Raw genomic sequence first — 22,060 nt, 5'->3', positions numbered from 1 at the left:
ACAAAAACTGATTGGGTTTGAGGTTGACAAATATATATTGAATGTCTGAGGTATAATAGTTAATTCAGTGACCAGACTACATGTTCATTGTGACCGTTTACTCAGTGTTTAGCTCGCAGGGAGATTTTAGTGATTTTGAAACTAATGAACTTAATTAGACACACTTAACGTAAACAAAAATTTGGTGTTTTATGGGGGTGCGGACAACCCTATCCTTTGCGTCAAAAAATGTGTTTCCCGAAATAATGTAGACCGTAAAAGTTTTTAATAATTAGCAGGACGCTCTAACCAACCTTCGTAATATCAGTACAATGCTCTAACATTACATTCATTTAAGAAGTTCATTATGTGTTGGTTGCATCTAAAATCTAAGGTCATGACCGCATAATCGCAGTCCTTTGCTGATGAAAGATGGAGTATTGTATTTGGACATTAAGCATTGTTAGGGTGAGAGTTCATAAGAGCAATGCGGAAGTTACGGTTACATGAATTGAGCAGAGATGATATACCACATCCTTCTAGTACATTTCGATTTAGACTTAAGGGGGTACTACACCCATTGATTTTTTTTTTTGCATTTTTTTGCATTTTGTGAAGAAATTACAAAAAAAAATTGGACAAAGTGGTATGCAAAATGAAGGGGCAAATCTTCTCGTTTTATTGGTGGCATCGGTATCATCGTAGCTTACATGCTTTTAAAAGTATATAGAATCCAAAAGGTGGTACATCACTGATGATTTAAATTCACTTCATTTTGGAAAGCTTACTATCAACGGATTTCGTTAAAATTTTGGATATGTGTTGCTAACACATTAGGGAAATAAAGTTGATATGTAAAATGGGAATAAGTGTTTCCTGATTTCTTTTATGACTTCATGAACTTGCATGGTGTTCCACAACTATCAAAAAAGGAACTGGTTAAAATGCTTCTATTTTCAATGATGAGCTATATTTTGTATTTTTAACTTGCGACATTATTTCACTGAAACTTAATTCAGCCACAGGTAACAGGTTACCACAACCATACTACAGCAATGTTGAAAAAAATTGTATTTTATTGTCACCTATACCACCATATTGGGTAGTTTTCCGTAAGCTTAACTTTTGTGATTTTGGTAACTATTTTATATTTATTTGTGAAATCCATCTAAACTAGGCATTCTAAATTGTACTCACCATTTACATCCCAAGGTATATTAGTATATCCACCTTGCACTTCTCGATATATATCCAGTTAAAGACAGAATATCAAAATTATGCCTCATTATGATATCACAGACTCTCACATGTGATGTATTCAAAATTGATGCTTAAATTTGACCTGAACCAATTGACCTATAACCTGACATAATGGTGACCTAATAGCCTTTTCTTCTCCTAACAACACATTATAGTATTAAATTGACTAATGACTATGCATCCATTGTGTAAGTGTTTATTCAGTGTTATATATTTTGCATGCACCACTAGATTTTCTATAGAGAGTATAACAAAGGATTTAATGTATTCTATTCATGTACCCTACTTGAACATGTTGAATAGAATAAATTATGGTTTGTTATGAAACACGCATCTGAGTTACTAGGATACAGTAAACAAAAAATATATAGGGCTAAAATGACTTACTAAAATGGTTTAAAAACACTTTGTATGTAGATATATTTTATAAGTTCAGGACATGAGGTGATGAACATATTTATGTACTTCATAAATTTGCAAGAAAAAAAAAAAGAAGAGGGGTACTGATGAAAATCAGGGTATTATTCCCCCTTAACTAAATTGTAACTGAATTTATGACTATATCTTCAAGATCCGTTGATCACGGCTGATTCGGGGGTCTGATTCTATCAAACATGTAATACCTCAATAATCACCGTTATATCCCATCAATTTATTATAGAATATATTGCATAATCTTCTTATAATTTTAAATGGTAAATATGTTGACAAATATGTTTTTATATCTAAGTATTACAACACGGCAATAACATTATATAGGAAACAAAATGGCACCTATGCCGAGAATGACTGACCTATGTCAATTGAGCTCATAGACATGATATACCAATATGGGCGCGTGAATTTGTGTGACCATGCGTGACAGTTATTTACCGATAGCATAATAAGTTCCTTGATTTGGATCAACAGTTTATGTTGCCCCTGTTTGCTTGTATTACAGGTGACTGATACTACATATACCACCACTGCTGTCACAGCAGGTATCGAATATAGATTTAGAATCTTAGCTCGTAATAGGAGAGCCGTCAGTATACCAAGTGAGCTATCTGACATTATTGTACCTTATGGTAAGAAATGATTTATTATTCCTGAATCTCGTCTTTATTCTGTCAGCATACATAGTTCTCATAGTAATGAGAGTGTGTATGACAGGATTGGTGTACCAGATCATACTGCAGTTACTGTCCGTTTTCCTATACACAGTACACAGTGCTCTCACCGTTGACGCGTGACCTCTACAAATAGTGTATGTTAGAAGTATAGGCTATTGCCTAGTTAACGTCACTGTGTGAAAAATAACCGGCCAATATTTAAGTATTCTCTGAAATTCTAGAAAATATAGTTTTGTAACATGCCCTAAATTTTTAGCTAATTTAGGTGTTTGGACATATTCGCACTTTGGTGTTTTAGGAAGGATATGTAAACGACAGATAACACCAAAAAATATGAAGAAATTATTTCCAAACCGTGTTAAGTCTACAACCATTATGTTTCTCATTTTCAAGAATGCTGGTTAACAATATGCACACTATTGTCTCATTCGTAAACAAGTATTGTTACCTTGCGTATGCTTTATAATCGGATACCCAACTGAAACTACACTACCAGCTCATTGCAATACCGCACAGGTAAAACAGAAACATGTGTAGTGTGGATTTAACCAGAGAAGATCTAATTTAACATAGTTGAGCTGTTTTCAATGAGTGTTATCTTGGTTTAATAGCTTTTAATGGGGTTTAAGTCCTGCAAAGGTCGTGGTGAATTCTACTGTAGACATGACTGCATTATGTTCTAAAGTTACGCACCTGAAACTGCAGATACGAGGGTCGTTCCATCATCATATCTCTGATATCGTAAATGCCAGGAAATTGAAATTACCCATGATTATACTCGTAAATCTTGGCTACAAAATAAAGTTATTTAATTAAAATGTGATTTATTTATTTGTTAAGAGTCGTTGGTTAAAGCGAATACAGATTTGGTACGTCGGAAATGGTCAAAAAAGAAGGGTTAATTTTGATTAAAAAGAAGGTAGGCCACATCTATGTGGAAATCGTTAAAGTAGAAGTCAAAAAGGTCAATCACAACATTTTTTGTGATCTATAGTTTTTTACCTATGACCTCTTGAAATTCATAAGTAGGCCTAAAATGCACATTTTTAGTGATTTTAGTAACTTTCCTGTTGAATTTGTGATGAGCAATGATTTTGTTTACATATTTTCAATATCCTTGTAGCATGTGTTCTGCAAACCAAATATGGATTTTTTAGTCCATTTATTTTTTAAGAAATATCTAGCTAAAATATGCCATTTTTAGATTAAAAAAAAAACATTTAAAAATCCTTAAATAGCGTGACCGTTACCATGGAAACGGAATAGAACGTGCGGGTAACAAATTTGACAACATGACAAAAATGATTCTCCAGTCTCTTCTGAACATTTTGTCCATTTGAAACATCTGTCCAATGACACGGAAATTTCATGGGACTGGCCCCTATACTATTATGGAGATTATCCAAAACTACAATATGATGCTTTTAAAATTTTGACTTTTTAACCGTTTCCGACATAGCAAATCTGTATTCGATTTAACCAACATATCTTAACAACCAAAAATCGCATTAGCATTAAATAAAGAGATGCGATGATGGAGGTAGAACTTTTTGAGTGACCCTCATATTTTAACATTTTTCAGTAGATATCCACGAAAAAAACTTATTCCCAAAATACAGTTGATTCCGCTTTTGCGTTTGCTAGTTATGCATGATAATGTGTATTACACTGCTCCATAGACAATGCGTTGTAATTTCGTTCTGGTATACCAGAAAGAAATTCAAATTTCACGATATCGTTGCTAAACGAATTAATCTGCAAGAATTTTTTTGTACATAAACATTATGTAGCCAGAGGTTTCCAGTGATATAAAAATTTCAACTTATTTTCAGAAAATTGGGGGATGATGCTGTGGATCACGAAATGCCCTTTTAAATACGAGTGAAAAGGCGTATGCATCATACACGGGAACATATGAACACTCAAAATCACGAACTAGCACATTTGCAGGCATTTTATTTTCAACTATATGTATAGGCTTATGAAATATATACATACATGTACATGTAAATTTTAATGCCTTCTTAATATGACACACATAAACACCAAAATGTTTTATTATAGATGTACCCAGCCAACCTGGTACACCAGAAGGGGAGATCATAAGAAACACAAATATCCGGATCACTTGGTCAGCTCCTGAAAATAATGGTGGATCTCAACTAACAGGATATGTCTTAGAGCAATGTCTTGGTAGCGATGATGTCAGGAAAAAGAAGGTCAGTGTAGTTGTGAAATGAAGACCATGAGTACACCGGGCATAATGTTTTTGTCCCCTTTTTCTTGTTTCCGGCAAATGAATTTTGGAAATTAGCTCTGATGTAGGTGGGGGTGAGGGTGTGGGGGTGGGTGTGTGTGGGTGTGTGTGTGTGGGGGGGGGGGGGGTTGCCAAAAATATTAAACCCTTGACATGCATCGTCCATGTTAAAAGTATAGTACAGTATAGTATAGTAGGCCCTAGAGTAGAGTAGAGTAGAGTAGAGTAGAGTAGAGTAGAGTAGAGTAGAGTAGAGTAGAGTAGAGTAGAGTAGAGTAGAGTAGAGTAGACCAGAGTAGAGTAGAGTAAAGTGGTGCTTTCACGTAAAATGCAATTTACAAAAATATGGTGTCATTCAGTAAACAAACTGAAACTTTTAAAGAAAGGGGCACTGCAGTAAAAAACTGTAAAATGGGGATCAATGGGTGCAAGATTGCCGAAATGTGGTCATTGAGCATGTTGAGTACAAGCATATAAAAATAAAAACTTACAAAAAACTTCCCACCTTGGGAATTTGAATCAAGCAAGTGGAAGCAACTGGATGATTGATTGCAGCGTTTGCAAAAAGCTGTGGAAAAGGTAATTATTTTAAATGTGGTGTCATTGGAAAGAGGAATTAATTAGCTGTCCATTGATATGTACACGATATTAACATATCCCAAAATTAATAATCAGATGCTTAAATTTCCAAACTTTTTTGGAAGAGTTTAGCTTCAAAAATTTTATACACAGCATAAATTTACAACATACAGGGTGTATCAAAATGATTGGTACCGACGACTTCTCATTTTTGCCGATTTTTTTTACTATTTTTTGTACCAGTTTAGGGTTAATTGTTTAAATATTTGTAATTATAGTAGTTTTATCTTCTCTAAGAATTTTAGATCATAAAGATAGCACATTCTGCTCAGAAGTTACATAATTCTAAAGGAAAGTAGGTGTTTTTACACTTTTCATCGTAACGCTGGATCAGCAGCGCACCATTTTCATGATTTTCAAAGTTCTATTTTTCACAAAAAATACCTTGTGAGAATGATATGTTGAAAACTATGGAAATGTTTAATTTTTTCCTTGCCGATTTCTTTATTCATAATATATAATTTTAAATCAATATTTCTTGGTTGAGAGTAATATTATTGACTTGAATAATTTAGGTAGGTTGAAAGAAGTTTGTGTACCAACACCTTCCAGGGCGGTAATTTAAAGTGTAGTATAAGATATATTGAGATTACTAAGTAAGTGTGGCAGAATGGCTATAGACTGTTGACAGTGTAGTATAGGTTAGACCTGGTAAAAGTTATTGGAATGGCTCCACAATATCCACACTTTGAGCGTGCATTTATAGTAAAGAATTACTGGTTGACACGAAGCTATGGAGAAGTGCAGAGAAGATTTAGAAGACAGTTTCCAAGAGCAAGGAGTATCCCATGCAAAGATGCTTTAACTTGCAATGTTTCAAAAATTTGATATGGGCAGTTACAGAATGGATCCATCCCAGGTGTTAAGTTCATTTAAGATAGGGCTTCACCTCACACTGCCAGAGTCGTAAGACAGGGACTTCAGGAATTATCTTTCTAAAAGCGTGTGTGAAGCAATTTTATGTTATGTGGACTGAGGTGAGATATTGAAGAGCATGTACAATAAATAGTTCAGGCAGTGAGCCTATTCATCTAAGTAAAACCATGATTACTTCGATCTTATTTAAATGACAATAGCTCCCAGATGCATCAACCTATCATCTTCAGATTATTAGATCAATAAGTTAACATATGCCCCTTTCTATTTATAGTACAAACATTGTATTAATTAGCAGATTTATATTTTTGATATATTTTTGAAAATGTCACATAGCCCGGTACCAATCATTTTGATACACCCTGTATGGTGCTGTCACTGCACTAAAATGATTAATATGATATTATTTTAAGACCAGTTGTAGAATGATTCATATGATCATTTTAGCTTCATAGCTGGTGATTTGAAAGGTCTAAATTTCTTGGCAAATTGGTGTATTGATCGGTCCGATCTGATATTCTCAATATAACCTCCTAATACCTAAACACTTGAGGCAGGCAGGCAGCAATTATTTATGCACAGTGTGGGGACTATGTGATCATTTAATACAGCTAGCTGGGGCTGGGAAGGCATTGATAGAAACAGGCCATTCACTTGTTTACTTTAATTTGTGCAGGTAATTGGGACTACTTACACCATCCGTGACCTGGAGTTGGGCAATCTTTACGTATTCCGCATCTCCGCTGAGAACCGTGCAGGTCTTGGAAAACCAAGCGATCCAACAACCATTACACTCCCTGGTAAGCAAAGTTAGTTTTACAAATGTGCAAACTTCATTTAATGATGAGATATCAGAAAAATAGGTTCATGATTGAATGATACTGATTATATTCATAAAAAAGGTCCAAAGGTCGGAGGCAACATCAGAGGTTCAAAATTATCTACATACAACTCAAATGGTTTGGACTAAAAATTTCATTTTTGTTAAATGGCCAATATTCATCCTTTTGGCTTTATTATATTTTGATCAATAATTCAAAGCACAAGGCCGGTGTTCAAACAAGTCCCTTTTTAAGTGCTCCTGGAATAGAGTGTCTAGATTTATACCCCCCCCCAAAAAAAATATGAGGGTGCATTGACACCTTGTATGATATGATTGACTTGACGCATTGCGCATTAATTTGTGTTTTGCACAAAATACACCCAAAATTAATGGAGCTTTTGGACATTTGACGAGCCTATAGCAGCTGTCGATCACAAGCTAATGAACATTCCTCCTAACTTTTAATCCATTAACCCATCAACAGCATCATTCCCCCAATTTTTCTCATTGTTGACGAGTTTTTGATATCATATAATACTAGATAAAAGCTCCCCCCATTAAAGAATTCGTTAAAAATAAAACAAACAAAAAATTATACAAATGTGAAAATGTTTACGATATACCCAAAAATAAAGATATAATTATGAAGCGAAATAAATAAAAAGCATAAGCTATCTTGTCAAGAATGTTAATGGGCCTAGTGATATGTAATGTTAATTAAGATTAATTAGTATGAATGTCCGTATAAAAATGTACAGGGGTGAATTGGTTGTCAGTGCCACCCCAGCAAACACAAAACGTTTTCGACATCATTCGACATTTGCAAAAAGTTATAAAAGTGACCAGAAAACGTTATATAAAGGGTATAAAACGTTTTCATAACATTCAAAATATTTTTTGATAACTTACTGCAAATATTCTATCATAATGTTATTCAAGCGTAGACAAAATATTTGGTAAAAAAAAATGTTTGCAAAATCATATCTTACAATAACAATTGTGTGTTTTCATACAAAATGTTTAAAAACATTTTCATGACAGTTTTATATAAACCGACATTTAATGTTATGCAAATGTTTTTACTAAAACCAAAACATAAAAAATAACCTGTTTAAAACGTTATAAAAACGTTTTTGTGTTTGCTGGGACGGCGATTAACATCATGTTTCCATCGGGACATGCACTTGCCCGTATATATGGCACACAGTGTTGTTTCGGGATGCCTGACCAGAATGCAATTCACGCGTATCAAGGTATTGGCTTGCTAATTATGCAAATGTTACCGTTTTCTCACATCGATGCATAAAGGTGACGATATTTGACATTGTACGAATTTTTGTGGGCAAAATAATTTACTGGGTGGGCCCACCCAGTTAACATGTTATTTACCTCCTTGGATGTCACATCTGCTGTATGTGACATGTAAATGTTGGTAACACACATGATGCTGTCAATTTGACCAAGTCAATCTGTTTCTTAATCACCTATCAAATAGACAAACCTAATGCACCAGACAGGCCCAAAGTTGACAACCAAGACGTCAATAACATTGCTATCAGCTGGTCACCACCTGGTGACGGTGGCTCACCTGTTACAGGATATACCATTGAAATTATGAAAGGAGAAGGTCAAGGATGGATTGAGATAGGAGACAAGGTGATTTGATGTGATGTGATTGAAAACCTTTTTTTATGACAATGACATATTGTCTGATATCATGCGTGTAAATGTGGTTCAATAATGGCATATGTCCTCTGCTGTGTGTAGCTGCTATATATCACCAACTAACTAAGGTTGTGTTTATTGCAATTTGCCTGTATACTCTAGGTAATCTCTTGTCTTCTATTTGATGGTTCGCGATTTAAAACATCAGAATATCTTATTGCAAAGAATCAATGTCAAGCGGAATTTGACCTAGTCCATCAAAATGATGACAGAAGTGAAAAGGTTCAATCTAATAACATTTTAGAACATTTTATAAACTGCATTTTGAACTATAACTGGTAACAATCAGTTTACTTGATACATTCACTCTTGGTGTATTGATCTGGTGACCAAGCTCATTTTCCAAAACTCGAGACCAGCTACGGTCCCTTTCAAATGTTCAAAGTCTCACATGGTATCTATGCAACAATTACAGGTTTCATGTGGTGGTTGACCTTACATACAATATTATTTTACCTGTTTCTGGCCTCATATGTGGCTGCCCTCGCGACTGCTAGAACGTTGGTTACCCAGGCACTTCTTCAATATACTGCCTGGTACGGTACAATAGTTATTTTTGTGTCTGCTTATTGGTGTATACCTGGTTTTCAGAGTAGCTCATACTTGAGTCTACAAAATCATGCATCATGTCAACATCCTTCACCAAAGATTTGGCAATTTTTCCTGTTAAATATTGCATTCATTAATATGTATGTGTTGGTGTGTGATCATTAGGTTGCTGAGGTGAAGTACAGTAGTGATGATCTTGAGGCAGGCACACAGTACCAATTCCGTGTGTATGCTGAGAACGCGGTAGGGCGCAGTGACCCAAGTCAACCATTGGAAATCATTACCCCAGAAGGTAAGGTATCTTTTTAATAATGCTAACATAATATTCTACAGAAACTAGTTTTAAATATAGCGGCTGTGGTACCACCAAGTTTTATTTCTGGGAGAGCAAGGAAATTTTAGATGGAACAACCTGAAAATTTCGTTATTCGTTGGAGATTCAAACATTCTACACCAGTACAGGTCAGAGCCTAGCTAAGCGTTACTCATGGAAGTACAAAAGAAAATAATTACACTATTGTTTATTTAAATCGATGTTTTCCTTTCAGCTTACTCATCGGTGAAATTATTTTCCCAAAGTTAAAAAAATAACGGTTAGTGATAAGTGAAATTTAGCAACGCGACCGAGGTTTCACTTAATATATTGAAAACCGCCATTGAATTTTATTCATAAATGTCAACGCATGAATTGCGAAGATCGCTGATTAATTGTCTCCCGCGCCGGCATCTCGCAATTATTAACGTTAAAAATGATCCAATCCTCTTACTATTATAGACTTATACGTACTTTTTACATTATTAACAAATTGCGATTACGAAAACTAAAAACTTTAAGATTGAAAATATATTAACCATCAAAAATATATACGCAAAAACACTCTCTTATCTATGCTTCACAAGTCCTGCTTTCATTGTACGAAGCATGAACAGCATAGTCGGAGGCAAGGTTCGTTATTGATAGGAGATTATACGTATTTATTAGTAATAGACAGTTAATAGTATATCGTGTGTATGGGCTTTTTTCCGTAATCAATAAGTATGATGAACGTATTTCTGTCATAACTACTCGTGAATGCCTTTTCTATTATAGCTAAACTTTTCATCAGTGCAAATACCAAGAACTGTTAATATGCAATCTCATGACAAACTACCGTGGTATTTCGCTTATGTCCATTGCCGCAAAAGTGTACAACAAGATCCTTCTGAACAGGATCCGACCTCACATTGATCCTTTACTGAGAAGCAACCAGGCTGGCTTTAGATCGGGTCGCAGCTGTGCTCAGCAAATACACATTTTGAGGAGGATCATGGAAGTTTTCAAGGAGTACCAACTTCCCTTAACAGTCACTTTTGTGGACTTCAAAAAAGCCTTCGACTCCATCAACAGGTTCGTCATGTTTTCAGTGCTGCGGCATTATGGAATACCAAAGTTTGTGGTCGATGCCATCCAGGTGCTCTACAAAGACTCCAATAGTGCCGTTATGGTAGATGGCAGTATCTCAGAGCCTTTGCAAGTAACAACTGGAGTGCTTCAGGGTGATGTGTTGGCACCATTCCTGCTCATTATCCTGGTAGACTACCTTCTGATGAAATCAACTTCTGGAATTGACGCTGGAATTGTTACCTACCCACGTCGGTCAAGCAGGTATCCTGCCAAGATGTTGAATGACCTGGATTTTGCTGATGATATTGCCCTGCTGGAATCTTCCATAGCCCGGGCCCAGTCACAGCTTACTAGGACTACAACTGCAGCAGCAGATCTAGGCCTTGTCATCAGCGCACCTAAGACAGAATATATGACTGCAAACTGTAACGCCCAACCAGCACTTGAAGTCTATGGAAGTACCATCAACCATGTCACAGACTTCAAGTATTTGGGTTCCAAGATGGGCTCTAGTGTTGGAGACCTAAAAAGAAGAAAAGCACTAGCCTGGGCAGCTTTCTGGAAATTGGAACGCCTTTGGAGAAGCCCGTCCCTGCCAATCGAAACAAAAATCAAGCTGTTTCAGACAACGTGTGATACTGTCTTTCTGTACGGGTGCGAGTCATGGGTAATTACCAAGGACATGGAAATCAAGATCAATGCATTCGCAACATCTTGCTACAGAGTCAGGTTAAACATCAAGCGTGTGGATCGGATTCCAAATGAAACCATCTACAACCTGACCAACACCACTCCACTGGTTGCCAGAGTCAAGATTCATCAACTCAAATTTCTCGGCCATATACTGCGTCTTGAAGATGGCGAGCCTGTGAAAGAATATGCGCTTTATATTCCACCACATGGGAAGAGGAAACCGGGACGGCCGCGAACACTGTACTTACAGTATGTCCAGCACCTCCTGGGAGATACTGAAGGGATGCTTGCCCAAGATCGCATTAGTTGGAGAAAGCTTGTAGTCGCCTGCTCCGCAGCCGACTGATGATGATGATGATGTTAATATGATTGAGGGTACAAATGTTGCCAATTAAATTCAGACTTTTTGTCCAAGTCGATACTCTAGTAAGTTACCACTGCCGGGAATTGAACCCGGGAATTCATGCACCAGAAGCGAGTATATGCTCTCCCACGCAAATTACATTAATTTTATTTTCATGAAATTAAAAAAATGCAATTACGAATGACTTGACAGGAGTCTATTGTAATAGAGTAAGTAAGAGTTCAGCATTACACAAAATTTACATTTGCTGCACTATTTTGTATGCATCTGTGAAATAACCTCTTAATCATTTTTGTTTTCTAGATGAAACACCCCTAGAAATCAGACTAAGAGGAGCAGATGCATTAGCTGCATATCTGGAAGCATCTAAAGAAGGAAAGAAAGAAATTCGGAGCATAAGACTGATGCTGGTGGGTCAGGAGAGGGTTGGAAAGACTAGTATAGTGAAAGCTTTCATGAGAGATAGGTAAGAACAGTTAAAAGGTTTTTTTAGAGAGGCATATTGATTAAGCTAAAGCTTGATAACAAAACATGGCCTTTAGAACCGACATATATTTTGATTAATATTTTGGTATATTTCTACCACCGTGTTTAGAAACAAATGTTAGCTGATCTATACACTAGCGCCTATTAAAGGGAACATCCTATTGCATTATCGTTCCATATTTGCTCTAACATTATCACTATAAAATAAATTAACTGAAACTAGCACTGAAATCTGAAATGAACTCTGAAAACAGTCCCACTGTATTAATCACTGAAATAATCACTGACACACCACTGAAATTAAGTGTGATTAATGTCAAAGGTCATTTCAGTAATCACACTGAAACTCACTAATGACCAAATTTTCAACTTTCCTTTTAGAGCTCTAGCATAGTTAACTTTCAAAATAATAGTTATAGCCTAGTCGAACATAGCTGTGCCTATTCAAATTTCGTAACGTAACTGTAGCCGAGTCAACTTTCCTAACATCAGAGTGCTAGTACTTGTTATAAAATATGTTTGCAAGGATGGATTCTGTATCACTATTAAAGCCATCCCAAGTAAACTTGCTTTCATAGAGTATAGACACAGCTTATTTTGCTCTGAGCTTGTTGTCGTGTTTGCTACCGAGTTCTATTTGAACTTGCCTTCAGATTTTGACTTGAATTTGTTTTTTAACTACAGCATGTAGTTTTCGCTGTTTGATTTTATATTTTGTCTGACCCTGAAGAAGAGCAGTTTATCTGCTAGAAACGTCGGTTTTCTTTTTGTTGTTGTCTGCTTATGTCTGCACAGTGATTTCATCATTGTACACTTTTGTACTGTTTTCCCGACACTTCTGTGGGCTAATTGGCAATTTTTGGCCATCGAACTTTGCCTGTACCTAAATTGGTTGTTTGGTTCTCTATGTCTGCTTATGTGCATAGTGATTTTCATCACTTGTTCCAGTGCACTTTTGTATTCCTGTTGATCCGTGTTGTTTTTGCAGGTTTAACACTTCTGTGGGCAATTTTTGGCTATCGCACATTACCTACTTCTATGCCTACTTTTGTAGTTTTTTGTCCCCCTCTGCATACCGTCTAGTCTGTATTTTGTTTCCCCACATCAAGTTGGTATACCTTGCCCTCTTTCTTTTCAGCCATCGCAAGATGTTTTGTTTAATGAGACTAAGTACATAATATTGCAGGCGATAACTGATGAGAAAACTACAAGCACCAGCAATGGCTGTAAAACAATGCGAGAAGCCGGTGAAATTGTTTTACCGCCATTGTCACTGGTGCTTGTAGTCATCAGTTATCGCCTGGCATCAGACTTACGCACTTAGTCTCATCAAACGTCCAATCATCTTGGGATGGCTTTATTAGTGGTACATCAGAAGCAATCCTTGCAATAAGGTACAAGCAATCAGCTATTAGGAAAGTTATATAAATACTAATGGTAGTATTGTAAGATCAAGAGAAAAATGTAATAATAAAGTAGAAAAAGCTCTAAATATTTTTTTAACCTGGAAAAAAGGGAATTGATGAAATACTTGTAATGTCCTTAAAACAAAATCAAAGTCTTTTATGAAGATCTTTTCTCAAGTAAACAAGATGGTGAAGGTTATGAAGATATTGTGGAATATTAAAATCAAATTGAAATTTCAAAGCTTTCTCCATAACAGCAAGAGCTTAAGTTTGTGAAAAACGTTTGACTTCGGACGAATGTTACAAAACCTTAAAATATATGTCTAAAAATAAATCTCCTGGAAGTGATGGTTTTTCTAGTGAGTTTTACCTATGTATCTGGGATTTGCTTGGAAATGTTTTAGTTGATTCTTTAAATTTCGGTTACTTAAATGGTCAACTTTTAACAACGCAATCACAAGCAATATTTTCTCTTCTACCTAAGCCTGGAAAGATCCAAAGCTTATCAAAAATTGGCGTCCAATATCATTATTAAATATTGATTACAAAATAGGTACAAAAGCAATTGCCTAGCGAATGGAAAGTGTACTACCAAGTATTATAGGTAATCATCAAACAGCCTTTGTCAAAGATAGATATATTGAAGAAAACATTCGTTTAGTTTGTGCAGTACACAAATGATAACCACATTCCTGGTATGTTTTTTTTTGCCGATTTGGAGAAAGCCTTTGATTCCGTTGAATGGAGTTTTCTTATGGCAACCTTGAAAACATTTAATTTAGGTCCCAACCTGCTTTCATGGGTAAAATGTTTTTATTTAAAATATTAAAAGTTGTGTAATAAGTAAGGGGTTTTCTACTGGTTGGTTTGATCTGACACGAGGTGTTCGTCAAGTATGCCCGTTCTAATATCAACATCATTATTCGTGTGTGTGATAGAAATATAGGCTTTAATAAATTTGAAATGTAAGGATATTAATGGCATAGAACTTTCAAGTGATAGGGTAGAGCTTAAGTGCTCCATTTTTGCAGACGATGCAACTTTTTTTTTAATCCGATTCAAAATCTGTGGAGAATCTTGATAAAGAGAAATTGATAAGCTTCAAAAGTTGTCTGGTTTGAAGATAAATTTGGAGAAAACGGAAATGATGAAAATAGGAAATCTTAGAAACTGTAATGATTATGCAAGGTAGATTTAAACTGTCATTCAACACAAAATATATTATATTTCGACGTATACAACACACATCCTCATCAGGAGGGCTCCAATGATGAACTGATGGAGTTGAATGTCCTGCTCTCGACCTTTGATGTCCTTTCTATTGATCGGATTAGGGCATTTTATAATGAATGGAGCTCAAATTCTCACGGTTGAGCGCTGGAGTGTGTTTTCTGATTTGAAGGGCCTCCCGCACCAGGCGGGGGTATTCTATGTCTTCACGATTCAAAACCTTAACATTATCCCAGTCAATTTGGTGATGAGTATCAGTACTGTGTTCAGACACGGCAGATGGTGTCCTGCTTGGGGCAGTGGACTTATGTTCTTTAAGTCTCTGTCCCAGTTGTCTTCTAGATTGTCCGATGTAAAGATTTCGTGCACTCGGTGCAGTAAATCTGGTATATGCAACCACGGTGTTTTTCAATTGGAACTGGGTCCTTTGGTGACACAAGGATTTTGCGAATAGTCGTGTGGGGTTTAAAGCTGGTGGCTACCCCGTAGGTTTTGAATATACGCTGAAGTTTTTGCGAGATACCGTCCAGAAAGGGTAGGGTGATGAAAGTCTTGTTGCTTGGTTGATGGAGGTCAGATGTTGATGCCGGAGGGTTGGAATTTTGAGTGGCGGTTTATTTCGACTGGTGGAAAGGTCAAACGCCCACAGGCGGTACCCAAAATTTCCAAGCGCACCCTTGATATGTTCCATTTCCTTTTCCCTTTCTTCGGGATCGGTGACGGCGGTATTAGCTCTGGGAGTGAGAGTTCTTATGACACTACGTTTATGAGAGATCGGATGATGAGAGTTGAAGTGAAGATATTGGTCGGTGTGTGTAGGTTTCCGGTAAACTGTGATGTCCAGTGAACCACTTTCTTTCCTAGTGATTTTTGTATCAAGAAATGAGGATGTGTGTTGTACACATCGAAATATTGAGGTATATATGTTTGTGTTGAATGACAGTTTAAATCCACTATGCTTGACTGTCTACCAACACGTATGAGCATACACAGTGATGTAATGATTATGTTTATGGCATTAAACCAACTAAGGAACCTGTTAAAATATTGTGCTTATTTGTTGGTTATGATAGTAAAAACATGTAATGAGTATAATATTCAACCAAGACTCACGAAATTAAAGGACAAATTAGATATTTGGGGGCTTATTTAATGTCCACAGATTGTGTGAATGGAAATGTGTTATCTGATGTTCAAAAGATACTGTATAACTTCTTATGGAGTGGAAAACCAGAAAAAATCAAACGTTCTGTTTTAATTGCACCAAAAGAAAACGGATAATAGAGATGGTGAATTTATTCAATACAGACAAAGCATTAAAGATAATGTGGCTAGAGAGATTTTTGAGTGAAGGTTATGCACCATGGAAAGATGTCCCAAATTATTCTTTAATAAAATAGGAGGTCTGGAGTGTCTGTTAACATGTAATGTTGATGCTTCTGTTTTTCTCGTCAATTTCCCCCAGTTTTACAAAGAGGTCATTTTAAGCTGGCGAAGTTTTAAAGAATGTAATAACAAAGAAACAATCAAATTGGAAGGTGTATTGCATATGCTACTAAGTTATAATAAGTTCTTTTCTAAAGATGTTAACAAGTTTCTTGAAAGAGCTCGTGTATGACTAAAGGATGACAAAGATTAAAGATATATTTTTAAGAAATAAAGGGTAATGCATTATCCTTTACACGCAAATAATGTGTCGGAGGCAGTAAAAACTTAAATAATGGATGAGGCGCAGCCGAACCCATTATTTAAACGTTTTTACTGCCGAGGACACATTATTTTCGTGTAAAGGATAATGCTGCACCCTTTATTTCTATTCTATTACCCGAAAATAGTGCGATTTTAAAGAGAAAATCTCATTTTTTGTCACAAATATTTTAAGTTGTTTACTTCAAGGTGAAGCGCGTAGGCGTAAGTGACAGCGCGTATCGCGGAAACATTGCACGCGTAACCAAGCATAATGCTGTGCGTAGAATGTGTTACGGCGCTTGACCCATTATTGCAGAATAATGGGTTCTCACGTGACGTGTTTTAACAAATCACAGTGCGCGATTTTGAATAATGAGTCGTAAGAGTAATAGAATACATGATAAAGTTTCATTTTATTCATACGAAATGTGAAAAATATTGACGCTGTATCGATTTTGTAACATATTACAGTGTTATATATAGTTTACCAAAAGGAATGGAAATTAGAAATAAAGAAACTCTCTGAAACTCTGGGAAAACTCAGTTAAAGTATTGATAAAAACATTTTGTTTAAAGTAAAGAAGTTAACAACTCGTGATGTATCTAAACAATTTAACATGTCACAATCCACAAAACCAGTTAATCAGAATTATTATGATCGTTTGTTTAATCATCTGGGTAATCTAAATTGGGAATATATTTGGACATCACCTTTTCAAATTACCACTGAAGAAAGAATGAGATACATTCAATATCAAATCCTTCATCGAATTATTCCAAGTAATAGTTATTTAAAGCTAGTTAATCTTAAAGAGAACAAAAAGTGTCATTTATGTCAAACTAACAACTGATCACACGTTCTGGGAATGCCATCAAATCATTTCTTTTTGGAATGAGATAGAGATATGGTTAAATGGAAAGATACAGAATCGAATACATCTATGTTACAAAAATATAATTTTTGGACGGAAAGGACTATATTATTTTGAGTGCTAAGTATTACTTATTTTTAAAAGGGTTTTCAAATGAGAAACCAAATATCGCCACTTTTATATATATAAGTAAAAAATTTGAAGAAGAAAAAGCTTGTTTTCTGAGAATGGCCCTTTATTCTTAATTTTGAGGTGGTGGGTCTTTGGGAGCGCCGAACTGTGGAAATGCTTTCTGGCTGAAAATAGCCTGAAAAAACCCAGAAATGTGGGGAATGGGTCTTTCAGCATTGGCAAAATTCGGGGGTTTCTGGGCGTTGCGCTATTCAAAAGCAAGTGTCTTTCCGGGGGAGAATTCCCATATGGTCATGTTTTAGTTCAAGAAAATATTAAAATTTCAATAGACCAAGTGTCACAGCTTTTGCAACTCAAAGCCTAGATGGTCTTCCTATGATTCACGCAGCATTTGTACCTTTCTCTATCCAAAAGTGCACTGAACGGGGGCATTGAAAGAGATGCAAGTATCAAACATTCTTCATTTCAAACTACTTCTTCTTTGCTCATTGGAACTGAATTTATCTGAATTGAACTTGCGTGATGTGTGTAGATGTTTAACTGTGATTTACACAAAACTTACAAATCATTACAGATTTCAACCAGGAGAAGAAATCACTGATGGTGTCGATACCTCAAAGTCTTGCGGTGTTCCCTTTTCTGAACCCAGCAAGTGGAAGCCTCTTAAGCGTGATCGAAAAGGTTAGAATTGTATAGATGGCGGATACCTTCAAAATGCGCCTAAGATACGCCTAACCTTAGACGTCTAAGATGCATTCATAGGCGTCTAAGATGCATCTTAGGCGTCTAAGAATTTTGCGGTAGACTTAAATAAACGAATTAGATTTCTTACGTGTCTAAGATTGATATATAAGTAATGGACGGTAATACCAATATGATAGCTCGCCTAGCTCACAAAGCACTTTGGAAGACTACTAGCAGCTTGTATTACAGATACCATGCGCAGCGATTGATCATAAAGTACGGCGGGATAATCAGTTCGACCAAATAACACGACCGCCAACCATGCCAACACAGCCTGCAATTCATCTACAGGGTCTGACCAACAACAACAGGCGCCAGTGAGAGCATCGCTACAGCTTCCGTCGTACGTTTTGATCAAATTTGCAATACCGTCCATCTGGTCCTGTCATTCGTTGAGTTAAGTCTACCGCGAAATTCTTAGACGTCTAAGATTGCATCTTAGGCGTCTAAGATTGCATCTTATAGATGCCACCCCCGCCACTGGGCTAGAGAGATTGAAAAGTTTACTTACATTTTGCCTACATTTGATACCAGAAATTCTAGTGCTGTCATTATTGTGGTTTTGTTTGTTTTTTTGTTTGTTTTTCAAATAAAAAGGCATATTGCTTGATGCACAATCTGTACGAGTACATAAACTTGGAATGTAACCAAATATTTGGATCATGGGCCCCAAAATAGGTATATTACGCAGCCTTCGCCATAGCCAGCTACAAACAGACTTTGTAGGAGTGTACGATTAGAAACACACTAATTTTTATTTGTTTTTATTTATTTTCTTGATGTAAATGTAATTAACTTTCAAAATGTTCGTAATTCTTTAATTTTGATTGCCTGGTCTCTAGTCTATGCCTCTTTCACAGTTTCCATAATATTTATATTATTTTTTGTGTATTGCAAACATGACGAAGAGCAATACTTTATTTGTACAATGCAGCAGATATCATCTCATCTTGTTGTATATATGCATATCAGGTTTTTTTATTCATTTAAATCTAGACCATATCAAGCAACTTGATGAAAAGCATGACTGGGGTGTTGCACTTGCAGCTGCAAGCAAACTCGACCCAACTCTGATTGATAAGGTATGAGAACAGCTGAATTAATCCCATTTGAATAAAGATGTACAGTACAAATTCATCTTAAGACAGTATCTGTAAAGTTGTGCTACATGTAGTCTATGACTATGAATAAGACATGTGGATAGGTATTTATCTGTTAACTTTTAAAACATCGAAGTTTTTACTGTACTAAAGAACATAGCCTCTAAATTCTGAAAATCCAGAAACACTGGAAAATATCACAAAATTCCACGAGGATATCCACTGCGCATGCACGAATCTCATGCGATGCGATGACACAATCACCCAAGTGCAATATGCTCAGGGAATCGCTGACCAGGGCAGCGAAACTCCTGTGGATACCGGCTGGTGACCCGTATGCAAGGGATCTAAGGTTAGAACTTCTTTGGCCTAAGTTGCCAACTTCTGTTTTTGAATTTCTTAAAACAATACATGCAGGGTTTGCAGAGCTGCTTTTAAATATATATCTTGCATTTTAGCATTTTCCTTTGTTTCATTTAACAACAGTCAACTCCTGGACCAGAAGAAGAAAGAAAACATTTACCTCTGAAGGATACAGAAATATTTCCAAGTAAGACAATGTAAATGTATTATGTAACAAGCAAAAAACAAGGAAAGAGGCTTACGTATCGTACACTGGGACACAGAAACATTACAAACTGGCGCACAAGATCAAACTAATGAGGTTTTTCGTTATTCTTACACACTGTGCGCGACCCTTAGACATAACCAATTAGCCCAGCTATACGGCATAGGCCTATTTAGACAACTGTATCTAGCCAAATGCCTTGCCATACATGGCAAAGGTAATGCAGAAAATTGCTTTGAAATAATGCCTTAATGACCTCTGACCCCAATTATTTTATACTCTATAGACTCTGGGTATGGCTGATGCATATATGCAAGTGACGTCATTGTGCAATGTGAAAGTGAACATGTGAAGGAATAGAATTTTTAGTAAAAATAACAGGAAATCAAATAGGCCATAACGACCTTTGACATCGAGTTGGTCCTAGTGACCAAGTGACATCATTGTATACAGGCTGTCCCATAAAAAATTACCGGGTGAATGAATTTGAGCATAAGTCTAAAAATAGGTATCAAAATCCAATAATCTAAAAATCAGCGTGTAGCTCATTTTGTTTTGCATCTTATACACTAATTTTACTTGAAGCGTCAATTCACTTCATTCCAAGTTTGAAAGAAAGTTCACTCCACTCAATGCGCACTATTGGTTAACATGACAATCCTTTTCGTTGTTCTTAAGGGATCCAAAATGAGCGTTTATTGCGTTTCGACAGTATTTTTGTGGGACATGAGAGCACCTCAGACCTATCGAATTGCATTCTGAATACGAAGCATGTCTTTCTGATATCAAATAATTTTCATTTTTTAAATCACAATATAATACAAATTTTATGACAAATTATAAAAATTTGATATTTTCAAATTTTGATATATAACAGTCCTCGAAGACCTAATTTTTTTTGGTGTTTTGGGAAAAAATCCATATCTTCAATACGAAAGGTCAAAATTTTCAATTGATCGTCGGCTTTTCATCCCACCTACATACACTTTAAGTATAAATCATCAGATTTATAAAGTTTACTTCAAGTACTGTTAAATATCAAAAATATAAATTTGTAATGATTTGCCATAAAATGTGTATCAAATTGCGAATTTCAAAAAATCAAAATTATTTGATATCAGAATGACATTCTTCGTATTCAGAATGCAATTCGATATGTCTGATGTGCTCTAATGTCCCAAAATAAATAATGTCCAAACGTTCATACCCCAGCCCTTAAACAATCTGTTTCTTTCAAAACATTTAATTAATTAGATGTTCTTTAAATTTATGAAAGTTTGGCTCCTAGTACCACGAGTATGAAGAGACTGCCTAATAAGTAAATTGAGAAGATAAATATGATGGTGCATTATAAATATGATGGGTAAGGCATTTGAACACAATTATCAGAAGTTGTTTTCCCCACCTATGTAGTATGTAGTTTATTCCAGTTTATAGTTTAACACCTGATTACTTATGACCTCAAATGACCTCCAGAGTATATTCTATTAATATAATAATATTTATTGAATCGATGGATGTTGACAAATTTAACATTGAACTTTGTCAAAAACACTTTAGTTCTCCTGTACATGTAATGTTCTATCTGTATACCAACAATGGATCTTCTCTTCCCTACCGATATTGCTGATTTTTCCCATATAATCCCATTTTTCCGGCACCGGTAATGACCTTAAGGGGGTACTACACCCCTGCCCAATTTTGTGCAAATTTGTGCATTTTTCTCAAAAATTATAGCGCATTGGTGATACGTAAGATATATATATTTTATAGGGGCAAGGACTACAACTACTAGAGAAACAGTAGACAGTCGTTGAAGAAGATATTGGAGAGATACAGTAGACAATCGTCTACAACGACTGTCTAAAAGAAAGAAGAAAACAACTTGACAAAATAAGACCCTAAGAATAACGATTAAGTATCATTAATCTAATCTTGTGGGCAAGCCAGTGCCAGATGCATAGCGGCCTCTTCCCTTGTTTGTATGATATATTAGGCTGGGGGTAAACATCATTAATTGATATTTGTAGTGCGCAGTTGTTTGTACTGTTTATCCTGATTGCTCATATCCATAAATACCAAGTCAAGCCCTGTTTGTCAGAAGAAGAAAGATCAACTACAAGCAAGTCATAATAATGTTCAACGACTCAAATGAAAAGTAATATATTTTGA

General features: G+C 35.8%; 1 protein-coding gene across 1 annotated transcript in view; it reads left to right on the top strand.

The window, feature by feature from the left end:
- LOC140157475 (uncharacterized) overlaps window positions 1-22,060 on the top strand; it is a 149,744-nt gene that overhangs the window by 17,489 nt on the left and 110,195 nt on the right. Inside the window, exons 10-18 of the mRNA XM_072180680.1 lie at window positions 2,180-2,306; window positions 4,416-4,570; window positions 6,800-6,923; window positions 8,442-8,602; window positions 9,386-9,512; window positions 11,965-12,127; window positions 18,051-18,157; window positions 19,217-19,302; window positions 19,807-19,870. Of these exons, the coding sequence (XP_072036781.1) occupies window positions 2,180-2,306; window positions 4,416-4,570; window positions 6,800-6,923; window positions 8,442-8,602; window positions 9,386-9,512; window positions 11,965-12,127; window positions 18,051-18,157; window positions 19,217-19,302; window positions 19,807-19,870 (1,114 nt within the window). The remainder of the gene's footprint in view (window positions 1-2,179; window positions 2,307-4,415; window positions 4,571-6,799; window positions 6,924-8,441; window positions 8,603-9,385; window positions 9,513-11,964; window positions 12,128-18,050; window positions 18,158-19,216; window positions 19,303-19,806; window positions 19,871-22,060) is intronic.

The sequence above is a fragment of the Amphiura filiformis genome, chromosome 7 (assembly GCF_039555335.1).
Source record: "Amphiura filiformis chromosome 7, Afil_fr2py, whole genome shotgun sequence".
Lineage (NCBI taxonomy): Eukaryota > Metazoa > Echinodermata > Ophiuroidea > Amphilepidida > Amphiuridae > Amphiura > Amphiura filiformis.
This window is presented reverse-complemented; position numbering and strand designations above follow the sequence as displayed.